The 23,638-nt window shown below is 50.0% G+C and overlaps 1 protein-coding gene across 1 annotated transcript in view; it reads left to right on the top strand.

Moving 5' to 3' along the window:
* LOC147691852 (estrogen-related receptor gamma-like) overlaps positions 1 to 23,638 on the top strand; it is an 84,198-nt gene that overhangs the window by 41,756 nt on the left and 18,804 nt on the right. Inside the window, exons 3-5 of the mRNA XM_086938127.1 lie at positions 5,233 to 5,349; positions 6,206 to 6,331; positions 11,927 to 12,094. Of these exons, the coding sequence (XP_086794253.1) occupies positions 5,233 to 5,349; positions 6,206 to 6,331; positions 11,927 to 12,094 (411 nt within the window). The remainder of the gene's footprint in view (positions 1 to 5,232; positions 5,350 to 6,205; positions 6,332 to 11,926; positions 12,095 to 23,638) is intronic.

Genomic DNA, 23,638 nt, shown 5'->3' with positions numbered 1-23,638 from the left:
GGGAGCAGGGGGTCCCCTATTCCTGGGGGCACCCTTTCAGACTGGTCTTTAAATGGAAAGGCAAGTTGATCCAGGTTTGGTCTTTGGAGGCAGCTCGTGAACTCCTGGGGCTGGATCAACCTTATGCCCCGCCTGAGGCGGCGTCCTCCCTTGCGCGCCGGCGACGCCGCATCGCGGAGTGGCAAACAGTGGGCAAGCCAGCGAAACCTGCAGGACCTGATTTGTCCATTAGCTTGAAAGAGAGAAGAGCGGCCGTGGCTTCTGTGGCGAAAGTGACGGAGACCCCGTAGGGATCCTGATCACTGTCTTCATATGCTTGATCTCTGCAGGCTGACAGCCGGAGGGGACTGTCGTCTGGAGCCAAATGGGTAACGTAGTGTCATGCCCGCCTTGGGGGATGTCCTGCATCAGGACCTGGGTGGTAGGCGGGGCTGAGTTCTGGCCCCCTGCTCTTTGGACTTCTGTGACGGACTATTGTTCCCTCCTTTTGCCCGTTATGCGGGGGGGTTCAGTCATGTTGTTGGGGATTTTGTTAATTGGGGGTTTTCTTCTGGGGGAGGGTTAAGGGGAGGGCGGGTGGGGGGTCCTCCTTGTCCACGAGTGCTGAGCGGGGTTGTCTTTCCCTTTTCACCACCACGTACTGAGCGCAGCGCACAGCCGCTCCACCTGACTGCTTAAGATGACACGCCCTTTGTCTGTTCTCTCACTTAACGTGAGAGGGCTTAATAACCCAGTCAAACGTAAGGCGGTTCTCCCTCTCCTGGAACACTCAAAGGCAGACATCTGCCTCCTGCAGGAGACGCACCTACTGCCCAAAGATCACCACAGACTTAAATCCCGTTCCTTCCCGTGGCAATATTTCTCCTCTTAAACAGGAAGGTGGCTGGAGTAGCGATCCTGGTGTCAAAATCCTTAGGGGGGGGCGGGTCCTGCAGAAGGAAGCAGAGATCAAGGGCAGGCTGCTGGTCCACCGCTTTCTCGTAGCGGAGCAGTCACTATTGATAGGCTCCATATACGCACCCAATGAAGGTCAGGAGGCATTCTTACATACGGCCCTGGTGGCGGCTACGGCCAACACGCAACCACACTTATTGCTGGGGGGCGACCGTAACCTAGTATTTCACAACACAGGGGACCGCTCTGGTCAACGATTTGGCCAAGTGTCATACTCGCCTTGCAGATCTGGGTCTAGTCGATTTATGGAGACACTCGCATCCACAGGCCACAGCATACACTCACTACTAAGCGGCTCACAAAATCTACGCGAGACTCGATTATTTTCTGTGCTCCTCCCAACTGGTGACTCGCCCACAAGATGTCGAGATTCTTCCGGCCTCTCTGTCGGATCACTCCCCAGGGGTGGCGTCCTTTCTGATGCTAACCACGCCTGGCCCTCAGCGGCATTGGCGCCTACAGGACGGCTTACTACAGAGCCCAGCCATAGTGGAGCGGATCAAAGCCGCCCTCAGCCAATTCCTCACTCACAATGCTAATGAAGACACCACCAAGGCCACTCAATGGGCGGCGCTCAAGGTGGTCCTCCGAGGCGAATTTATCTCACTGACCACTGCCAATAACAGAGAACGTGCACAAAAGAGGGCCGAAATCGCCCAACGTGTGGCAGAGCTGGAACAGATGCATCAACGCACGGGGGCAGCCTGAGCGTGGCGTCAGCTATGCACAGAGCGGAAGATGTTGGCAGCCCTGGACCAGGATGTGGCCGAATACGCCGCCCTGCGGCTAAGGCATGCGTATTACACCGGAGGTGACCGCTGCGGGAGACTGCTGGCGAGCAAACTGCGGGAGCAGCGTCAGAGACAACATATTCGGACCCTCCAGCTTAGTCAGGGTGACCCTGTCACGGAGGATGCGGCTATTGCCGCGACCTTCGGGGACTTTTATGCTGAACTCTATACAGCAGACCAACTGGATTTGCAGGCGGGTCGCGATTATCTTCGGGGAGCTGCCCTCCCATCCCTGAATGAGGCACAAGCGAAGTTCCTCGATCGACCCATAGGCCTAGAGGAGGTGATATCGGCGATATCCCGCCTCAAATTGGGGAAGTCGCCAGGTCCTGACGGCTACTCGGCGGCCTTCTATAAAACGTTCTGTCCACAAATAGCCCCCCTGCTACGTGACCTATTTAATACCTTCGATCAGCCGGGAGCCATACCTCCAGATTTTCTAGAGGCCGCGATATCGGTGATACCCAAGGCTGGCCGGGACCCCACTCGGTGCAGCTCATACAGGCCAATATCCTTGTTAAACATCGATCTCAAGCTCTACACGGGCATCATCGCGAATAGGCTGGCCTCGAATATGCAACAGTTAGTGGAACCCGATCAGGCGGGCTTTATTCCGCAACTCAGACCAGTGACAACACTAGGCGAGTCCTCCACTTAATCGAGACTGGGTCGCGGACGAGACCGGGCTGCATGCTCCTCACCATTGATGCTGAGAAAGCATTCGAACGAGTGCACTGGCCTTACCTGGACCTGGCACTGCAGTGGTTCGGCATGGGAGAGACTCTCCGCAATCATATTTTTAACTGCTATCGACAGCCGAATGCGACGGTCAGAGTCAATGGTCATACCTCCCCACAGTTCCCGATTGGCAGGGGGACCAGACAGGGCTGCCCGCTTTCCCCCCTCCTTTTTGCGCTGTACATGGAGCGGTTAGCGCAACAAATTAGGCAGCACAACCTTATCAAGGGCATCCCGTTTGGCGGTGATACGCACAAAGTCAGTCTATACGCAGACAACATTTTACTCTCCCTGATGGAGCCGATGCAATCCCTCCGAGCGCTCTTTGTTGAGCTTCATACCTTTGCGCTGGCCTCGGGCTTTAAAGTCAACGTGGAGAAGTCGGAGGCCCTGAGCATATCCCTATTACCGGACGAACTGGCGGAGGCTAAGGCTGAGTTTGACCTGTAGTGGTCTGACTCTTCCATTCCCTATTTGGGGGTCCTACTGGTGCCGACAGTGCGAGCCACAGCAGACGCCAACTACGCGAGGCTCAGCTCCCGTCTCGGCGAGGCACTTAGGAGATGGAGACACCTCACACTCTCCTGGCTGGGCCGCATAGCAGCTGCCAAAATGACTCTGCTGCCACAGATTCTCTATGTCTTCCAGGCTCTCCCTCTGCGCACTCCGGCGGAATGGCTTCAGAAGACCCAATCAGACCTGGCTCGTTTCATTTGGAATGGTCGCCGCCCACTCTTTAAGCATTCGATTGCTGTACTCCCTCCTGCGCATGGCGGAGTGGGAATACCTGACCTTACTTATACTTTCAGGCGGCCCAGCTACGCACGCTTGTAGAATGGCACCAACTAGAGTCCAGTAAGCACTGGCTCTTTCAGGACCAAGCGGTGGCAGGTCGGCCGCTTCAAGGTGTTCCGTTCTTACCGCGCCGCCATAGACCGCCCAATCTTTACGCGTCGCAGATTACGAGCACGGTCCTAGACACATGGGACAGAGTGGCAGTCCGGCTGGATCTCACCTCGTTCCCCTCTCTGATTACGCCGCTTTTCGACAACCCTGACTTTTCCCCCGGCCGCGACCCTCGGGCGTTCGCGGTTTGGCGGACGACGCCCTGCAGGGACGTGGGCACATGTTTGACCTTAGCGGCATTCTCCCCTTCCAGAAGGTGAAAGAGGTCTACGGCATACCAGAGGAGGACCGTTAGCCCTATTTGCAAGTCCGTCATTGGGTCCTACACCCGTCGATCAAACCCGGCGCGCAGCGATTCCTCACACCTTATGAAAAATGGCTATTGACGCGCACATCCGATAAAAAGTTGCTCTCCGACCTGTACCAACACCTACTTCTCACCAACATCTACACGTACAATGCAGGGAGGGCCAGGTGGGAGGGGGACCTGAGGAGACAACTCACACGCAAGGAGTGGGAGGGCATATACCACAGAGCCAGACACTCCGCCTACCACACAGGCCTTACTGAAACGCTGACCAAAGTGGTCACTTATTGGTACCACACGCCCGAACGCCTGCACCGCTGGGACCCTCGAGTTAGCGATCGCTGCTGGAGAGGGTGTGGGGAGCTTGGCACACTAGAGCACTTACTATGGAGCTGCGAGCGTCTACAACCTTATTGGACCTCAATCCTAGACTTAGTAGACATGCACTTAGACACTCAACTCCCCCGATTCCCTTCCTATTTGTTGCTTACACCTTGATGTATCCCCTGAAATCCATGAGGGGAAGGCTTATAGCAATTGCACTGGGGCAGCAGTACAGAATATAGTGGCTCACTGGAGAGATGCTCAACCCCCCCCCTGCAACTTGGTTGGCTGCATAGGCTTTGGACGGTATTGGGAATGGAGAAACTATCGTTGACAAAGGCGGGGAAGAGTGAAGAGTTTGCAGACCTCTGGCGGCCGTTCCTGACCCTGCTTACGGGAGAGTTCAGGGAACTCAGCTGTCCTCGCTACCTGCGATTGCTGCGCCTCGCAGATACCCCACTTGCAGATCCCAAAACACAGCAACGCAAGCGGAAAGTACGGGGTGAGATGCTATCCAGGAAATCCTTTAAAGTGGTGTTAGTTTGTTGCTTGTTTCTTTGCTCGGTGGACAAGGAGGGGGGTGGTGGGGGGAGGGCTTGTTGGGGTTGTTTTCTTCTGTTTCATGATCCAACGCAGTCAACGACGGTTTCTAAGTCTTTCAAACGCGGCCGGCCCTGCTGGGTTGTAGCGGCTTCCTGTGTATAACGCGTAACGAAGGGAGCCTATTCCAGCCCTGCTTACATACATGTGCTATCATTTATAGGTCTGTGCCTCTCCACGCACAGGTCGCTGTATTTGTTGCAACGTTTTCTCTTAATAAAAAAGATGTAATACTAAAGTCAGCCAATGGTGAGAATGAGAGGCCACACCTTTAAACGCAGCCAAGGGAACAGAATTTGAAAGCCACTGAAATTGTACAGTGATAGGAGTGCTTAGGTTACTGGAATAGCCTAATCAGAAAATAGTTAGTTCCTGCCTTTTGTTTCAGCCTTTCGGGAGTGGGTGTAGCCTCAGGGTTATGTCCACCAGTATTGCCTACGTCATTGAGTGCTGGGCCCTCACCCTCTTCCATGTAACTCTGAGGTTTGTAAGTTAGAGAGCGAGAGATCACCGTACCTCCCTGCCTGCCCCATCTAGCTCCCAGGACGTTCGTAACCCCATCTCACTAAGAGTTGCTAGCTCCCCCTTTTAACACTGTTTCCTCTTTCCCAGGTAACATTGAGTACAGCTGCCCGGCCTCCAACGAGTGTGAGATCACGAAGCGGCGACGGAAAGCTTGCCAGGCGTGCCGCTTCACCAAGTGCCTGAAAGTGGGGATGTTGAAAGAAGGTAGGTTTGCCTACTTACCCATAGGAGGGAACGGAAAATCCTGCGATAGAGGCACAGTGGTGCGCTTGCATCGAAGTGCTGATTGGAACACACCCTGGTTCAACCCTCTTTGAGGCCCAATGCAGCTCCTATTGAGTCACCCTTTGAATGGTAGATGCATCTCTCCCTGACAATGATTGAGGCTACTTGCCAAATGGCAGATTTTTATTTTCATTTTTCTCTTCTGTCCATTCGATCCAGTTTTCCAGCATGTGATCTTCAGAATGACCTGGGAGGACTGTTTTATAGACTGCCCTTGCCCCGGGCACAAGAGGAGCAACACCCCATTTTCTATTTTTGAGTCCGGTTCTTCATCAGTTAAGAAAACTAAGGAATTTAAAGAAAAATAGAATTGTTGACCCTAAAAGACTGACATTCAGGTTTTTTTTTAAACCAATAGTTTCCATTTTTATTTTAATTGTGGTACATGAACCACATAATTAGTTAATTGATCTGTTTATTCATTCTACAGAGTGGATGCTGCTAGAGAGCCCTGTGTGTGCTGTTGTCTGTCAGGGCCTATGCAGTACATGTGCCTGCCTAAGGCAAATGTCCATCTTCAGGATGTCACTACATGCTTGTACCAAGCATGTGTCCTAGTAACATGGAGTATGTTCACAAGGTGCCTGTGTGGTAAACCGGTCCCTATGCATTGAGCAGTTTTACTTTAGTGATTATGCAGAGTAGGTGACCCTAGGTGCTTAGGCAGGGCATATTTCACCTCTGCATGTGTGGATACGAGCTCCGTGTGCCTGTATGTGGCATATATCAATCAGTGCCTTTATAGGCACCTATCTATCTCTGTGTCCTCTCCTAGGTGTCCGCCTGGACCGAGTACGAGGGGGACGGCAGAAATACAAGAGGAGGCCCGAGATGGAGGGCATGCAGTACCAGAGTACATTCCAGCATCCGGAGCCCACCACACCAAACAACCGGAAACCAGGTGTGCAAGAACTGTTCTGTAGATGTGTCAATCGTGGGTGAAGACCACGTGCAAGTAGAAGGAAGCCAGCCTAGTTGGATCCATGAGATCAGACCAGCTGTATTGTTTGTAAATCCTGTTTCTATCACTTACGTGACCATAATGCACTTATTGCTTTCTTGTTGCAAGCCAAGTCTTATATGCATGGTTGGTAGAAGGTACGATTGTAGGGAGGCATTTGTGGGACGTGTTGCAGGCTGTGCTTAAGGGCCAGAGGAGCACTTTTCATTTTGTTGCATAGGACTGTGCCATGTGTGCATGCTAATTTGTGTCACAGGAGAGTGTCAGCTTGTTAGACCCCTCCACTAAGGAGATTCTTGGTCTTGGATCTTTCTGGTGTTTAGCCTTCTTCCATAATAAACTGGTACTTTGATATATTGAGGGGGTTTTCCTTCTGGGTTTCTCTTATAGGGCTGGGTCCTGCGACTCGTTGGTTTGTGGTTGAACTACGAGGCTCATATCCAATGGATGACAATTATGTCTTTATTGCTATTCAGAATTCCAAGTTAAATGAGTTTCCTTATTCAGGTTGTGTTCTGGTGTTGAGAAATCCATACCTGAGAAAGACACACCACTCATGGAAAACTTTGAGCATTTAGGGATAATTCAGTAGAGGTGCTACTTTTAATATGAGATTCCTGCAAGGGGGCCCGGTCTGAAGCCTGTGTTGCACACAAGTTTGGTCCGCGCCACCCATTGCTCAGTCACAATTTTAAGGCCCTTCAAAGAGATAGATTCAGCCACGGGGAGATAGAGGAGGGTTCAGTGACTGCTGTTTTGCAATCCCACATCAAGGGAGAACTAAACGTGTGGTGCTTGGGGGAGGGACCATTTATAAAAAACCAAACCCACATCACAGTATCCCTCATTTTGGCCTACATAACTTGGAATACGGAAGTAAAACCTCAAGGTGCATTGTTTGTTTCCCCCCCCCACCTAGGGTTATCTCTTAGTTTCCCTGGAGATCCTGGAATGAGGCATTGTGTCTCTGCTGAACTTGTGTTGAGATTGCCTGTCTGGTATGGTGAAGGGAGGCGGACTTACTGGTCAATTAACAGATTGATTGGTGCATGCATTTGCTTTGGTCAGCTGACGGGAAGTGAAATACAGCTTTTAAGTCAGGTAACAGGAAGGTGGGTGGTGCTTGAGTCTGGTCAGCTGACAGGATGCTGGGCGGTGTTTTCTGTTCTTAGGTGCATAGTGAGTTTGCTGACTTTTGAAAAGATGAGTGCTGAGCAGGCTGTGCATAGAAGAGAAGCAGTGCGTACTCCTGTTGTTTGTGCTGTATATTTCTTCCATGTCTATGCTGTTTTCTTCTTTCCCCACCCCCACCTCTCTCCGTGTCATGGGGTTTCCTCTCTCTGTGTTTTACTTTGCTGCATGTGTTCATCTCCCCTTGAGTGTATGTACCCCCCCTTGCCTGTGGCTTGTACATGCCGCATCCCTCACCCTCTCATTTGGGCGTGTGTGCTGTTCTCTCTCTGGTCCGAGTATGCCACACCCAGACCCCGATCTTGTGCCAATGCCATTATACCCTGTGCTTGTGTTTGCCTCCTTCGCCTCAGTGGGCTGGAGTACGCCCCGACCCTAGTTCCTTGACACGTGTCCTTCTCCTGTTCATCATCCCCTCTGCTGCCTGATAGGCTGGTCCTTGTGTAATGCCTAGGTCGCATTTAGCACTTGGCACACCTCTGTAGTGCTCATGCTGTGACTGAGCAGTGCCTGGTCAAGACAGACAGACAGACACTCACTCACTCACTCTCTCCTTGTGGTGTTGGCCCCACCGCCCTGAGCTGCCCTGATGAGCTGTGTAGTGTGGTTCTCCCTGTGCACTTCCTTGCCTGCCTCCCCATGTACAGTGGCTTCTCTCGGAATCTTCCCTGGACATTTCCTGCCCCTTCCTTTTGTACTTCCTGCTCTCTTCTCAAGCAGTCCCTGTTCATCCTCCCCATATACAATGTTAATACCTCATGTAGTGTAGTGTTCCCCGCCCCCACGTGTTGTACCTGGCTCTCCATATACCCCGTAGCAGTCTGTTACCACCCACGAGGCGCACGACCTGGCCTTCCAAGCCATGCCTGCACACTACCCCATTCTTTTGCAGTGCCTGGCCTTTTGCTTACAGCCCACTGCATGCCGTTCCCATCTGCCTCTTCACCCAGTGTCTACAGGACCGTGTTGCCCAGTAGCCTAGAACCTGCCTTTTCTCACGCACTGTTCATCAACTGCCCCTTCCATCCACGGCATGACACCTGGCCTATCCGGTGTGCAGCGCATAGCCCATCCCATGTGCAGCACCTGCCTCTCTTCCTTGTGCAGCGCCCGCCTCTCTTCCTTGTGCAGCGCCGGCTTTCTTCCTTGTGCAGCGCCTGCCTCTCTTCCTTGTGCAGCGCCCGCCTCTCTTCCTTGTGCAGCGCCCGCCTCTCTTCCTTGTGCAGCGCCCGCCTCTCTTCCTTGTGCAGCGCCCGCCTCTCTTCCTTGTGCAGCGCCCGCCTCTCTTCCTTGTGCAACGCCCGCCTCACTTCCTTGTGCAGCGCCTGCCTCTCTTCCTTGTGCAGCGCCTGCCTCTCTTCCTTCCAACGGTGTTGGATCTAGCCCTGATCTCTTGACTGGGTGAGAGTATTCTGCTTAATTCAGAAACTCTGTCCATCACCACCCCTTGTTGTTTAATTATTTTGTCCACCATAAGCGTGGAAGGGTATACTCAGATGTGAGTCCCTTGCTCATTGCACCATCAGGATTCAAGCAAGCCGGGCCGAAGACTGCTGTAATGCCAGAAACCGGTCCCCGGAAGCTTGTTTCCTTCCCAGTGAAAGAATTGGCTTTGTAGTTTGATTTGCCCTGTTCCCATCATGCACTGGGACAGGAACAGACTAATTTGCATATAGCCAGGTTCTGAGCTGGGATGGTGCAGTGAGCTAAAAAACGGTGTTGGATCTAGCCCTGATCTCTTGACTGGGTGAGAGTATTCTGCTTAATTCAGAAACTCTGTCCATCACCACCCCTTGTTGTTTCATTATTTTGTCCACCATAAGCGTGGAAGGGTATACTCAGATGTGAGTCCCTTGCTCATTGCACCATCAGGATTCAAGCAAGCCAGGCCGAAGACTGCTGTAATGCCAGAAACCGGTCCCCGGAAGCTTGTGTCCTTCCCAGTGAAAGAATTGGCTTTGTAGTTTGGTTTGCCCTGTTCCCATCATGCACTGGGACAGGAACAGACTTATTTGTATATAGCCAGGTTCTGAGCTGGGATGGTGCAGTGAGCTAAAAAACGGTGTTGGATCTAGCCCTGATCTCTTGACTGGGTGAGAGTATTCTGCTTAATTCAGAAACTCTGTCCATCACCACCCCTTGTTGTTTAATTATTTTGTCCACCATAAGCGTGGAAGGGTATACTCAGATATGAGTCCCTTGCTCACTGCACCATCAGGATTCAAGCAAGCCGGGCCGAAGACGGCTGTAATGCCAGAAACCGGTCCCCGGAAGCTTGTTTCCTTCCCAGTGAAAGAATTGGCTTTGTAGTTTGGTTTGCCCTGTTCCCATCATGCACTGGGACAGGAACAGACTAATTTGCATATAGCCAGGTTCTGAGCTGGGATGGTGCAGTGAGCTAAAAAACGGTGTTGGATCTAGCCCTGATCTCTTGACTGGGTGAGAGTATTCTGCTTAATTCAGAAACTCTGTCCATCAGCACCCCTTGTTGTTTAATTATTTTTTTTCTCTTCCTTGTGCAGCGCCTGCCTCTCTTCCTTGTGCAGCGCCTGCCTCTCTTCCTTGTGCAGCGCCTGCCTCTCTTCCTTGTGCAGCGCCTGCCTCTCTTCCTTGTGCAGCGCCCGCCTCTCTTCCTTGTGCAGCGCCCGCCTCTCTTCCTTGGGCAGCGCCTGCCTCTCTTCCTTGTGCAGCGCCCGCCTCTCTTCCTTGTGCAGCGCCCGCCTCTCTTCCTTGTGCAGCGCCCGCCTCTCTTCCTTGTGCAGCGCCTGCCTCTCTTCCTTGTGCAGCGCCTGCCTCTCTTCCTTCCAACGGTGTTGGATCTAGCCCTGATCTCTTGACTGGGTGAGAGTATTCTGCTTAATTCAGAAACTCTGTCCATCACCACCCCTTGTTGTTTAATTATTTTGTCCACCATAAGCGTGGAAGGGTATACTCAGATGCGAGTCCCTTGCTCATTGCACCATCAGGATTCAAGCAAGCCGGGCCGAAGACGGCTGTAATGCCAGAAACCGGTCCCCGGAAGCTTGTTTCCTTCCCAGTGAAAGAATTGGCTTTGTAGTTTGGTTTGCTCTGTTCCCATCATGCACTGGGACAGGAACAGACTAATTTGCATATAGCCAGGTTCTGAGCTGGGATGGTGCAGTGAGCTAAAAAACGGTGTTGGATCTAGCCCTGATCTCTTGACTGGGTGAGAGTATTCTGCTTAATTCAGAAACTCTGTCCATCACCACCCCTTGTTGTTTAATTATTTTGTCCACCATAAGCGTGGAAGGGTATACTCAGATGTGAGTCCCTTGCTCTTTGCACCATCAGGATTCAAGCAAGCCGGGCCGAAGACTGCTGTAATGCCAGAAACCGGTCCCCGGAAGCTTGTGTCCTTCCCAGTGAAAGAATTGGCTTTGTAGTTTGGTTTGCCCTGTTCCCATCATGCACTGGGACAGGAACAGACTTATTTGCATATAGCCAGGTTCTGAGCTGGGATGGTGCAGTGAGCTAAAAAACGGTGTTGGATCTAGCCCTGATCTCTTGACTGGGTGAGAGTATTCTGCTTAATTCAGAAACTCTGTCCATCACCACCCCTTGTTGTTTAATTATTTTGTCCACCATAAGCGTGGAAGGGTATACTCAGATGTGAGTCCCTTGCTCATTGCACCATCAGGATTCAAGCAAGCCGGGCCGAAGACGGCTGTAATGCCAGAAACCGGTCCCCGGAAGCTTGTTTCCTTCCCAGTGAAAGAATTGGCTTTGTAGTTTGGTTTGCCCTGTTCCCATCATGCACTGGGACAGGAACAGACTAATTTGCATATAGCCAGGTTCTGAGCTGGGATGGTGCAGTGAGCTAAAAAACGGTGTTGGATCTTGCCCTGATCTCTTGACTGGGTGAGAGTATTCTGCTTAATTCATAAACTCCGTCTATCACCACCCCTTGTTGTTTAATTATTTTTTTTCTCTTCCTTGTGCAGCGCCTGCCTCTCTTCCTTGTGCAGCGCCTGCCTCTCTTCCTTGTGCAGCGCCCGCCTCTCTTCCTTGTGCAGCGCCTGCCTCTCTTCCTTGTGCAGCGCGCTGCCCGCCTCCCTACCCATGCTCTCGCCCCTTGCCTGCACCCCTGACCCTCTTCTCTCTGCAGTGCCTGCCATCTTCTTCATCTAGTGGGTACCTTTCAGCCCTGTGAGTTATTTCTCTTCTTCCTTTTTGTACTGTGCTTTCCTATGTTCAGTCCTCTTTTCTTTTCTCAGGCCTTGCTCCTCACATTAATTACACTATTTTCCCTGCACATTACAATGTTAATTCTCGTTTTACACCTTGTGTGCCTCACGCCTTCACAATCCTCTCTATCTCTTTCAGTTCCCATCAACACCATTGTTTCGCACCTGATGGTGGCCGAGCCGGACAAGCTCTTCGCCATGCCTGACCCTACGGTGGCTGACAGCTACATGAAGGCGATGAGCACCCTGTGCGACCTGGCGGACCGAGAGATCGTGGTGATCATCAGCTGGGCCAAGAACATCCCAGGTCAGAGTCTCAGCCGCAAGAGCGGTCTCTCACTACCCTACTCCCTGGGCTTCTTTTGGACTTCTCTGCTGTCTCTACACCTGCAGTCTCACCTTTGTGTCTGTCCCTCCCTGAACAACACTTCGCGGTCCCTGTAGCACACATCCCCCCCCTTCCTTTCTTGGCCCTTCTCTCTGGGATTCTTGGTGCACTGCACCTCTATGTTGCCTTCTTGTGGGTGGTCTTCTCGAGAGTGTATTTACCTTGCATTAGTGCTTAACTTGTGGAAGAATAAGTGCAGGTGCCCGAAGCTCTGCTCAGGAGCCTGCGGCCAGAGCAATGAAATGTCCGCCACAACACGAAGGTGGGGCGGGGGAGGTTGGAATGGGCTGGTGGGGGATGGACCGGGCGGGGATGGACCGGGGGGAGGAATAATTTTAGAAAACGTACCTTTTGCTGCTGCCTCCAACCCCCGCCTCGGTGCTCTCCTAGCAGTCTCTGGGAAGGCAGAGGCTGCCCACCCAATCCAGACGCTGCTTTCATGCTATGAGAGCAGCGCCAGGTTTGGTCTGATCGGCCTGCTCTGCCACTGAGATACTGCCTTGTAGCGTGCGGCTTGCCTTCAACCTGGCTATAAACACAGCTGGGTTGGAGAAATAGGAGTGCGCATGTCTGTTGGGCCGGCCTAGGACTTCTGGCCAAACTTGCATACGCACTTCTAAGTACCCACCATTCGTCTCAGCCCCGCCCTACATGCATGTCTAAGGCAGTCACAGAAAAATAAAATGACGTTTTATTATCATTTTATTTTTCTGTGACTGACGAGTGGGGCAATGCATCTCTCCTATTACGGAGGAGCCACCCCTGTCTGACCCTTTTTCTCGCTCTTGCAGGTTCCTGCTTTCTCCCTTTGTGACCATTTTGCTGTCTTTCTCTTCCGCGGTCTACCCGATCGGTGTGTTTTTCCGCCCTCTTGCACTAAGTAAAAATCTGATGCGTAACAATGTGTGCCGGTCTCGAACAATAAGTGACGGTGTCCCCCACTGGCAACCACCAGCTCAAATTAAGCACTGCTTTACATGTGCTCCTCTTTACGCTGTTGCATCTCGCACTGCTGTCTGTTGAACCATCATTTTTTTACATGCTGTCACACACTCTTCTGTGCCTTCTATCTTTATTTACACATTTACCTGTAAATGTGCATGCCTAGAAAAGACCAGCCTTTGTAGGCTGCTCATGCAGAATGCTTTGAACTAGTGGTCGAAGTGTGTTAAAAAGAAGTATGGGAACTGTGATGTTGCAGTCAATGGGCGGAGTCAGTGAGCGTGGGGTCAAAGGTGTGGCTACAAAAAAATTATTCTGTATGTGTTTTTGGTCTTTCACTGTAAGGTGGCTAAATATAAAATAACGTGCAGCTTAAATGAAAAATACATTTTAAAAAGATGTAACTCAGTGGGCAATGCACTATATAACATTATGAAACCTCTAATAGTTGATGCGCTCTATTGTTCTGTGTGTAACCAGAGAGCCACAGAGTTGAATCTTGGAAAATAGAGACTTGTGAATTGTGCTTTTTTAGTGGTACAAGGTCACAACCTGTGACAGAAAGCACTGTGAAAATAGAAGACATTGTTTTACACTTGCATTACACACAGTATAAGACTGCTACAAAATGTGCAAAAAGCTTTAAGAACAAGCATTTACAATGCAATGGTTTCGCCTTTGGAAAAGTTAGAGCTATTGGCATTGCTCATGACATTTCTTCTTTTTTTTTTTTTCCTTATAAATAAATGGCATTGTTATTTACATTGCCAACAGCTCTCACAGTCCACACAGCTCTCACAGTCCACACAGCTCTCACAGTCCACACAGCTCTCACAGCACACACAACTCACAGCCCACACAACTCACAGCCCACACAGCTCTCACAGCACACACAGCTCTCACAGCACACACAGCTCTCACAGCACACACAGCTCTCACACTGGACCCTGAATGTATAGCGTAAATCGAGGCAAGGAACTCTCCACCGCAGAGTGTACACGAGTAACACCGATCCACGTGCACCCTCTCACTGAGGCACAGGAGAACTCGAAGCCCAGACGTCGGCTCGAATCTTAGCGCCCTTTGTGGCATGTCTCTGGTGGGCAGAAGTGGCTCATGCTACAAAAATGGGCAAGAATCGGCTGAACATGCTGCAGGTGGTGAGTCAGGAGGAGGTGAGTGGCTCTGGCAAAGCAACACGCTGCTGGTTGTAGAGGGCAGTCAGAAGCTAGAAACGTGTGCATTCTGGGATGTGTAGTCCTGATTCACTTCAATTCGACCAACACGTCTGAAACTAATGATTGTATGAAGGAAATCCCAGAACTTACAAAGCTGTGTCCCTTTGACTTGCAGTCAACGGGGAATCATTTGATACAAAGTTAGGATATACCCGTCCAATATGGTATTGTATGTACATATCTGGGTCGATCTATTCCTATTGGGAATGCCCATTGGCCACGTGCAACTAGACACATGGGGCCAGCAGAACCCCAGACAACGAGGCCTAAGGGACAAAACCTACACACTTAAAAATACAGGAGTCTGACGAAAATAAAGCGATGATGGCTAGTCAAGACTTACGTGACAAATGGAACCGGAGAGGAACATAAAACTATTAAGAAAAAATTCTGCTCAAGGGCACACATTGGAAGTTAAAGTGCACCCTCCTAAATCCCAAATCATGTGTAATAAACCAGCGAAATATAGACATTGAAAAAGTAAACAAATCGCGTAGGTTACGGTGACTACTAGAAATAAGTACTGGCAAGCTCCAGGTGAATGCGCTACTGGCATAAATAAAATGGAGCAATTGAATTATAGTGAGGGAATCAAAGAGGTGGCGGCAAAGTAAGGCCCACTATACAGTCACGTGGTAAGAAAGAGTACCGATCGGTCACCCTCATTTTTCGGACGTGTTCCCTAAACCCATGCTCAATGAATATCCCCGACACCCGGGCTTCCCGCCCCTCCCGTGCCTCCAATACTCACTGCAGGGGGCGGTCCGGTGCCCTGCGTCCCCAGCCGAGCACGATACTGTAACTCAATAGATTTCTCCTGCGCAAAAGCTGCTTGCGCAGCTTTTTTGCAGCCGAAACCTAAAAAAGTAATGGTTGAAAAGTAAGCAGTGGAAGAATAGAAGCCAGAAATATCAGGCTACAGTCACCAGCATTATTGCTTATGGCCCAGGGTAAAGTTGCCATACAAACTGCTACATAGTGTGGAGCTTACTGATCCCGGTTATTGTTATGATCAGAAGCCCCGTTTATGAATTTGTGAGGCGTAGTATTCTATTTCACAGGTATTTGCCCCACCTTTTATAAAGGTGCCTTAACTCTTGCCACGTCCCCCTTAGAGACCACTCACCATTGTCATCCTACTCAAAGCAGTTAATATAACACATATATTTAAAACGTTGACCCTTATCAGCTGCGATATGGTGGGCTGCTAAATTCAGATTTTACAACACTTTGTCCTGCTTTCAAAACAGGAAAAATGCATATACGTACCACCAGGGTAGGCTGCCTGTAATCTAGAGGCCACGAAGGAACACACATTTTACACTATATTGGTCAGACGGAGATTTCGGTTTCAGGAAGCTGCCAAGCGACTTTCTTGACCAAAATTACAGAGATGTGAGAAGCAATTTAAAGTCCAGATGATATGCACTTCTCGATATATGTGAAGATAAAATGTAATCACCAAAATGCATCTGTCAACGTATACAATGGAAATACTGACCGCTGCTTGATGATTTCAACTATACTAAAAATACCGAACAACTCAATGAACAGCACTATAATCACCGGAAAACCTGCCACAAAGGCGAGACAATAATTGTTTCTCAAGAGGATAGTTTAAGCTTAGTGCTTCGAAGCTGCGAACAATTGCCTTTTTGTTGTATTATAAAAGTATAACCCTGCTACTATCGTGTTTTACAAATAATCGAATCTGCCCGGTCTCCCAGAAATAGATGCATAAACGAGATGTCTGTTTGCAAGTACCTCACCTGAATCGTACTTCTCTGGAACGTCCTGCCCCACACCCGGAAGCCGGTAACTTCCAACCTGGCACAAACAATGCAGCATCATAAACATAACCGCTGACTGTCAGCTGCCGTTACGTTGTTTCCACTACTGCACTCCTACTTTGGATTCGTTTTTTTTTTTGGGAGAAAAAAAGAAAATAACACACCAATGTTAAAAAAAAAACACCCACAGTGATTTTTGGCTGAGAAGGCTACACAACACTCCCGGCAGAGCTAAACTGACTACGAACTAAGCAAATGTACGGAACTCTTTGCAGCACCCTGGGGGGACTCATACAAGCGGAGGACCCGGGGGTACTTAGAAATGGTGAAAGGGGTACCGGTCGATAAAGAGAAGAAAAGCTTTTCTTTAATGGTCAAGAAGACTTCCCTTTCCGTCAGTGTAAAACCACGCCTACTCTCGTACACTTTGTGTTAATATGGAGGTCGAGTGTGTAGAGCATAACTGACAAAGTCGAGATCTTTGTTTGCCGTATTTTGTTCTAGTACGAGGGAAAACATCTGCGTGAAGAATCCAGCCAGATCCGAAACGGCCCAAGTACAACGTGTTGAGTGTGTCCCGGACTCGTTTAAGACTCGCGTGTTCTTAGCGTGCTTTGGCCACAGACCAGCAACCTATGGGCACCGTAACATCTGCGGCGCCCCTTTGGCTCGTGTGCATCTGAATGTATGTGAGATATTGGAATTTTCAGTGTGCACCTCTGCCTATAACATGGCTCACTTCATCGTCAGTCAGTAAACTATATGTTATACTCATCTAGGAGCTAGTTGTAATATAACACCTTGATACCAGACACAACGGCACTAAGCTTGTCATAATGTAAGTTTCAACCAACTCACCGCCGAGGATCCCAGAGCTCAGGAACAAGGAAGCAGCGGCGAGCTGGCGAAAATGAAACCTCGAGCCGCCGCCAATGCTGCTGGAGGAGCCCGCCATACTGCTTGTGGGCCGCCGTCTTCCTTCTTCCCCCGGGCGGCGGGGGGGCGGGCGCTTCCGGCCGGCCGCGCTAGGATTGGCCGGCCGGCTGAAGAAACCCCCGGGCGGGGATCGAGCAGAACGGGAGGGAGGGAGGGAGGGAGGGGGAGAAAGGGAGGGAAGGTCACTCACCCGTCCCGAGCAGCAAGGGAGGTGCCGGCAATGCCGGACCAGACACGGGGGCGTTCCCGGCGTCCCGTGACGTCGGCAAAAGCCAAAGAATGTCGGGAACGCCCCCGTGTCTGGTCCGGCATTGACGGACAGGCCCCTCGTCCAATGGCAAGGCTCCGTTTACGGAGCCAGCCAATCAAGGACGAGGGCCGAACAAAAGCCACACTACAGTTATCAACAGCCAGGCGCACCTTGACCAACAAATGTGCCAGCCTGAAGAGGCGTGCTAACCCTCTACAGCTCCTACCAGGGGACCTTGTGTGACTAAAATATCGATGGCCAGGATGGAAGTTCTGGATTCCATGTGAAACTGTTACATGGACAGTCTCCCGCTCGAGTGGCACCATGGTCACCAGCAAAAGAGAGAGTAAGGTTGTCACAGGAAATGTATTGGGGTTCCGAAGGGTGGATCGTCCAAGACAAGAAGCCACCCAGTCAGGAGACGAAGAAGCCACCTGGGATGACCTGGGCCACAGCTTGACCCAGGGAAAAGCTTCTCGACCCTCCCACCACTGAGCCGCTGAGTACCAAGGAAAGCGCTGAGACAGACCCCCTGCATGAGCCAAGGTCTGAAGATGGAAGCAGCCGCTCCCACCCTCGGTGTTACGACTTGAGGCCAAATCCACCGCCAAGCCAAAGGCTCTGAGACTTTGTCTGTTGAACACCAGGACGAAGGTCAACGCCAAGTTGGGTAGGGATGTAATGATCCCAGCACCGCCCTCGCTGTGCTGGTGTGACCCGACAGTTGCACCCTGTAACACCCTCTGGCCAAGCTTATCCAGAGGCTATATAATAAAGGTCAAAGATCGCACAGGGTCATTTGACTACACCCAAAGCAATTGTGAGTGTGCGTTCCATGCATGATGCAGCGCTAACCTCTCCGAGGCCACCTCACCCAGGAGTCCCACCACACTACAACAAAAACACACACAAGAGACCTCCATACGAAGAGAATGCCATGAGATCTCAGCACACAGCACCTGACAAGACACTTTACTGAGACTTGGTCACACAGAGAAAGCTCTGAAAGACGCCACAAGTATTCATCCCCACGTGATTCACAAGCAACCAGTACTTCTGGGACCTTTTATTCCGATAGACCGCTCTTACAGACCCCGGCTCAAGGAAATGCCTAAGCAAGTCTCAACTGAGACCGCCGTGAGAATCTTGAGCACACAGAGACAGCCCTGGAGACCTTACAAACACAGCCAGACAAGGCACGAGACCGTGGCACGCAGACCGCCATGACAGGCCCGGCGCACGCAGCCTGCTCGTTCTACGCGGGGCGCTGCGTGACCTCGGCAGAGAGGAGGGGGAGACGGGGAGGGAGAGCGGGCCTGGGAGAAGGGAAAGAAATGGAAGGAGGAGGCGAGGGAGGGGAACGACTGGTGCCAAACTTGTGCATTTGTAGTCCTTGCCAATAAAGCATTATTGAAATCAGAGCGGGCGCGAGGGAGGGCAGTGGCGTGGGAGTGAGTGAGCGGTGCTTTGGCAGCTGCTCTCCTGCAGTCAGTCGGAGCCTGAAGCTGCCAGTTCCTAAAGTCCCGGGGCAGTCTACAGTCTCAAGTGTGAGGTCTCCAGTCTGCGGCACCCAGTAAGTCTCCAGCCCGCTGCGTGCAGTCTTTTCTCCGGTGTGCTGCCCAGTTGGAAGTCTCCAGGCTCCGCAGTCCTCGTCGCCGGTGAGAAGTTGCAGCCTGTTCCTCAGAGCGCGTGCTGCAGGGGACGGTTTGCAGGATTAATACTTCAGTGTCTGCAGCACGAAAACCCCTGCCTGTGTGTGAAGTCTGCCGTCTCCCGCCTGCGGGCCCCCCGTGTAAATAAAGTCTGCTGCCCAGTCAACAGTGGCGTGACACCCCGTGGAGCCTGCAGTCTAACCCCTGCAGGAGGGGGAGAAAGGGAGGGAAGGTCACTCACCCGTCCCGAGCAGCAAGGGAGGTGCCGGCAATGCCGGACCAGACACGGGGGCGTTCCCGGCGTCCCGTGACGTCGGCAAAAGCCAAAGAATGTCGGGAACGCCCCCGTGTCTGGTCCGGCATTGACGGACAGGCCCCTCGTCCAATGGCAAGGCTCCGTTTACGGAGCCAGCCAATCACGGACGAGGGCCGAACCAAAGCCACACTACGGTTCTCAACAGGATTTCGCCTGCGCGGAAAAGCTGCGCAGAGCGCAGCTTCCGCTAGGCGAAACCTAAAAAAGGTGTGTCCAAAAAATAAATTTAGTAATACCCAGACTTTACTGATTGCAATTTCTTTTACATAACTGTTCCTTTAACTCCTCCTCATGGGTAGTAAGTGCTATATTAAAACAATTAAAAGCACGCACTGCACAGCTCAATTGTTAATGTTTTACACTACCTCTCAAAAAGACTACATCTTTGTCATCACAAAGCTTCGAGTGATTCAATCAATTAAAGGCAATACCGGCTCCCATTCATCCTTCACATTTGCATATTACCCTTTACATTTGCAGAATTAACTTGTTACTCATATTTGCATTTCTTTCAAGCAAGCAGGAACCCTGGCAGGATTGCTTGTTTAGCGGTCTGCCCTGCCTTTGCTTTACAGCACAGGAGACTCACTGAATGACTTCAACTGAAGCATTTAAACTATCGGAATTAACCGTCCTGGGAGGGTTGTCTTTTTTAAAAAAAGAAGATGAACAGTTTTTCATAAATCAAAAAAGTATGCTCCTCCAAACCTGCCCACTTCGACCTCTGCTTTGAACACACTAATACTATAGGGCACGGCCTACCCTGGGGCACGATAGATGGGGCCAGGAAACTCGGTGTATTCTTAGTCCGCAAAAGGCAGACAGATGGCAAAAACTAAGAGAAGTAGGTGTGATCGCTGCTCTTTGCATTTACCAATCGGCTGGAATAAATACTTACAATGCCTTCATCTTTAGGGGGTCCACGCCTAGGAAGAAACGCCCAGGCTGAGACTTTGGAGAGTTGCATACGCCTATGGATGCACATTTCTCAGAAAACAATTCTGGCCATTTCTGCTTAAGATATTTTTGAATGCCTAAGAGATGATCATTGACATCAATTTTGAGTAACAGCCTTTATTATTTTTCATTTCAATTGAGCTTCCGGTTGCTTTAATAATAATTCTGTAAGATAGCTTAGACAACTGTAAAATACTTTAAAGTAACTCCCTCACATATTTGCTATGTTAAGATTGAGCTTCAAACGAGGAACATGCCGGCTTATAATTTCCCAATGTTTTAAGCTGCAGAGATATAAAAATAGTAGTCGGGGGACACCCCTACGTACACCGCACTGCAAGAACTATAACGCAGTACCCACTAGAGGTGGGCGAGCCACTAAAAGCTTGACTCGGGCTCGAGGTAAATATCTGGCTCTAGCTCAGTTGAGGTCATCTTGACCCCTCGAGCCCAAAAGGAGCCGGGCTTTCACGTGACTGCGGCCTATCACCAAGGCTGTCGCCTCATGCACCAAGAAATACAGACAAAGCTTTGATGACAAACCTTGGATATAAAATGGAAAAGAGAGAAACAGATTCCCAACTAGTGGCTGCACAGTGTCAAACAAGAAATCCCAACTTCCTCGCTGGACGAAATTGTGTGGTTCTAGGCAAATATTAAATTTGGCCAGGGCTCCTTTTTCTTCATTATCACAATTGAGAGAGCCTTCAAATTAGTGTGTACAGAATGTCCGCTATACAAAAACCTCTTGTTTTTTGTTTAATAGAATGTAATGTTACTCGTCTGGAATAAAAATCTACGTTACATATATAGGTTACTCATGACAGCTGACTTGCCTCTTTGTTCCTCAATGGCATGGTCAAGAGGGCATAGGGGGTAGGAATGCTTTCAAGGTGATGCGTAAAAACCATCACTTTTAATAATTACTTCTCAATCTCACTGCAGCGATATTCTAAAGTACTGAAGTGCATCTGCTTGTTTAATACAACTTTTTAGAATTTTGGAGCGACTGCATAACATTTTACCTTAATTTGTTGCATAACTTACATTCCCAATATGTTTACGCCTCTGCTTATGCTCTGGCTTGGCTTGAGCTCTTAGAGCCAAACCAGATGCCTGGCTCGGCTCTGGCTTGGCTCTCCTTGATATTTTGTTGGCTCACTACCTCTGGTTCGTAACACTAAAAAATGACAATTAAGGTGACATAAGTTAAGCTGAAGAGAGATAACCCCACACTATCCAGTCACCCTGTATGCCATCATCCACAACCAGAAGGTATGAGCTTTAACAAAGTTAGCACTCACTGGGTTACATTGGAAAGCAGCACCATCGCCCACCTTTTCCCATCATGGAGCACTCCGTGTAGAGAAAACCCTCAACTAGCAAACTACATTACCCTTATTTATGTGGCATGGAACAGGGCTTTGCCACGCTCACCCCACAAAATTCTTTGGTCCGACAAACCCAAAATTGCAGGCAGCAGACTGTCCAAAAATCAAAAGCACAACAATGGCAATAAATTGCCAACTGCCTTGCACAAAAACACATATCTCAATCTTTCTTCATTTCTCCATTAACCTGTCCCGACTATTTCCATAACATTACTTTTTGTCTCTCTTTGAGATCTCCATCTCTTTCTTTCGTCTGGATCTGCTTCTCTCGTCTCTTGCATCTCACTAAATGCTTGCTCTCCTTATCTTTGTACTCCCTCTCTCTCCGTGTCTCTTTGTTTCCCCTTTATGCTCTTCTCCATGCTCCGCCCTGAGTGTCTAACCCCTCTCCTCCCCCCTTTAGCTATATTTTCTCTTACTTTCTTCGGATAGGTCCTTTCTCTCTCTCCAACCTGCCCTCTTTAGATGGGTTTGGGCTTTTAAACTTAGTTACGCACACTTCCCAAAGAAGCAGTTATGAATTCGCGTTCTTCAGCACTGTATTGAAGACTGGATTGTAGAATTGGCTATTAAAGACCGTCTTCACCATAACCTATCTCTGTCTAAATCTATTTGAAGCCCGCTTTGCTCGATTGTATCATGCACTCTGTGTGCTTCTATTATGTATACTTGATGCGGCAGTTGCTACCGTTGTGCCCGTCACCCCTCCAAAAAACTTAGCATTTTTTCCCTCCTCCAAGTTTCTCGTCCCTAGGAGCTAGTCTATTGCACCATGAGCAGGGGTTGTGTATATCAAGCCAGGCTCGCGGTTTCCAGCCTTAGCCAGGAGCCCAGTTTCCTTTGAATACTGATCACTCAAGAGTTTCAGCTTCTCTGCCTGTCTCTGTAACCCTTACCCATTATGAGCAAATAAAAACTCAGGATTCAACGGTCTTAACGCAATAAGATTTAAAAAAATATAGCAATGCCTCTATATATCAGCCGAGGAGAACTTGTTTCTCTCATCATGTGCACTTTTTGGGTCGAGCCTACCTAGCAGCATAAGCTGTCTGGCTGTAAAATATATCGTTGGCGTGCCAAGAACAATCAATGGTTTAGAGCCTGCCCATTGCTTACCATTTGGTTGGCTTTCCTTACACTGCCATTTGTATACTTCTTATTTGATGGCTTTTTGTCTATCTTGAATTTGTCCCTACCCTGGGGCATAGCCTCTTTACTCATCTTTGATTGGCAGGATTCTATGCTTCCTCTGCTCTATTTTAGGGACTACTTTTGTTTCCTTTTGTTTGAGCATTCCATGAGTGGAAGAGTTTTCCAGCTGTTCTCCCTCCTATGGTTTTCTACCCCCACTCTCTCTGCCCATGTGCTTCTCTCCTCCTCCCCGGACATATGTTGCTTTCTCTCACCCATGTGCTTTTGCCACCCATGCTCCCTTTCGCTCATGTCCTCTCCCTCTCATTGATTCTCCCTAATTTGCCTGCCATATTTCTTCTCTCTCTGCCCGTGCTGCTTCACCCCTCCCTAGCCGAGTCATCTATATATTTTTATCGCTAACGAGCTGCTTTTTAATACAACCCTTTTCCTGTACTTATTTTGTGCATGCCTACAAAATGTTGTGGAGCTTGCGTGATCATTTTTAGGTCCCGTGACCTATCAATGCGCATGCGCATTGATAGAGAAGCGAGACTATAGGGCTTTAAACAAACTTTATCTAACTTGCGATTTGGTGCTGTGCCCGTGGCTTTTAGGTCAATGCGCAAGCGCATTGACCTAAAATGCGCGTGCACAGCATCAAATCGCCAGCCATCTGCTGCCCAGCTTGGTGCCGCTCCACCCCCTGCCAGATCAAAGGCTTTCACGGCCGGCCGGCCATGCTTTCAGTTTCACGGCCGGCCGTGTAAAGTGCACTTTTTTTTTTTACGATGCCCACCATACAGCCTTCTTGAGCTGTTCTTTTGATGGATGAATGTGGTTGCTTTGATTTCAATTTT

The sequence above is a fragment of the Lissotriton vulgaris genome, chromosome 9, assembly GCF_964263255.1.
Source record: "Lissotriton vulgaris chromosome 9, aLisVul1.2, whole genome shotgun sequence".
Classification (NCBI taxonomy): Eukaryota; Metazoa; Chordata; class Amphibia; order Caudata; family Salamandridae; genus Lissotriton; species Lissotriton vulgaris.
This window is presented reverse-complemented; position numbering and strand designations above follow the sequence as displayed.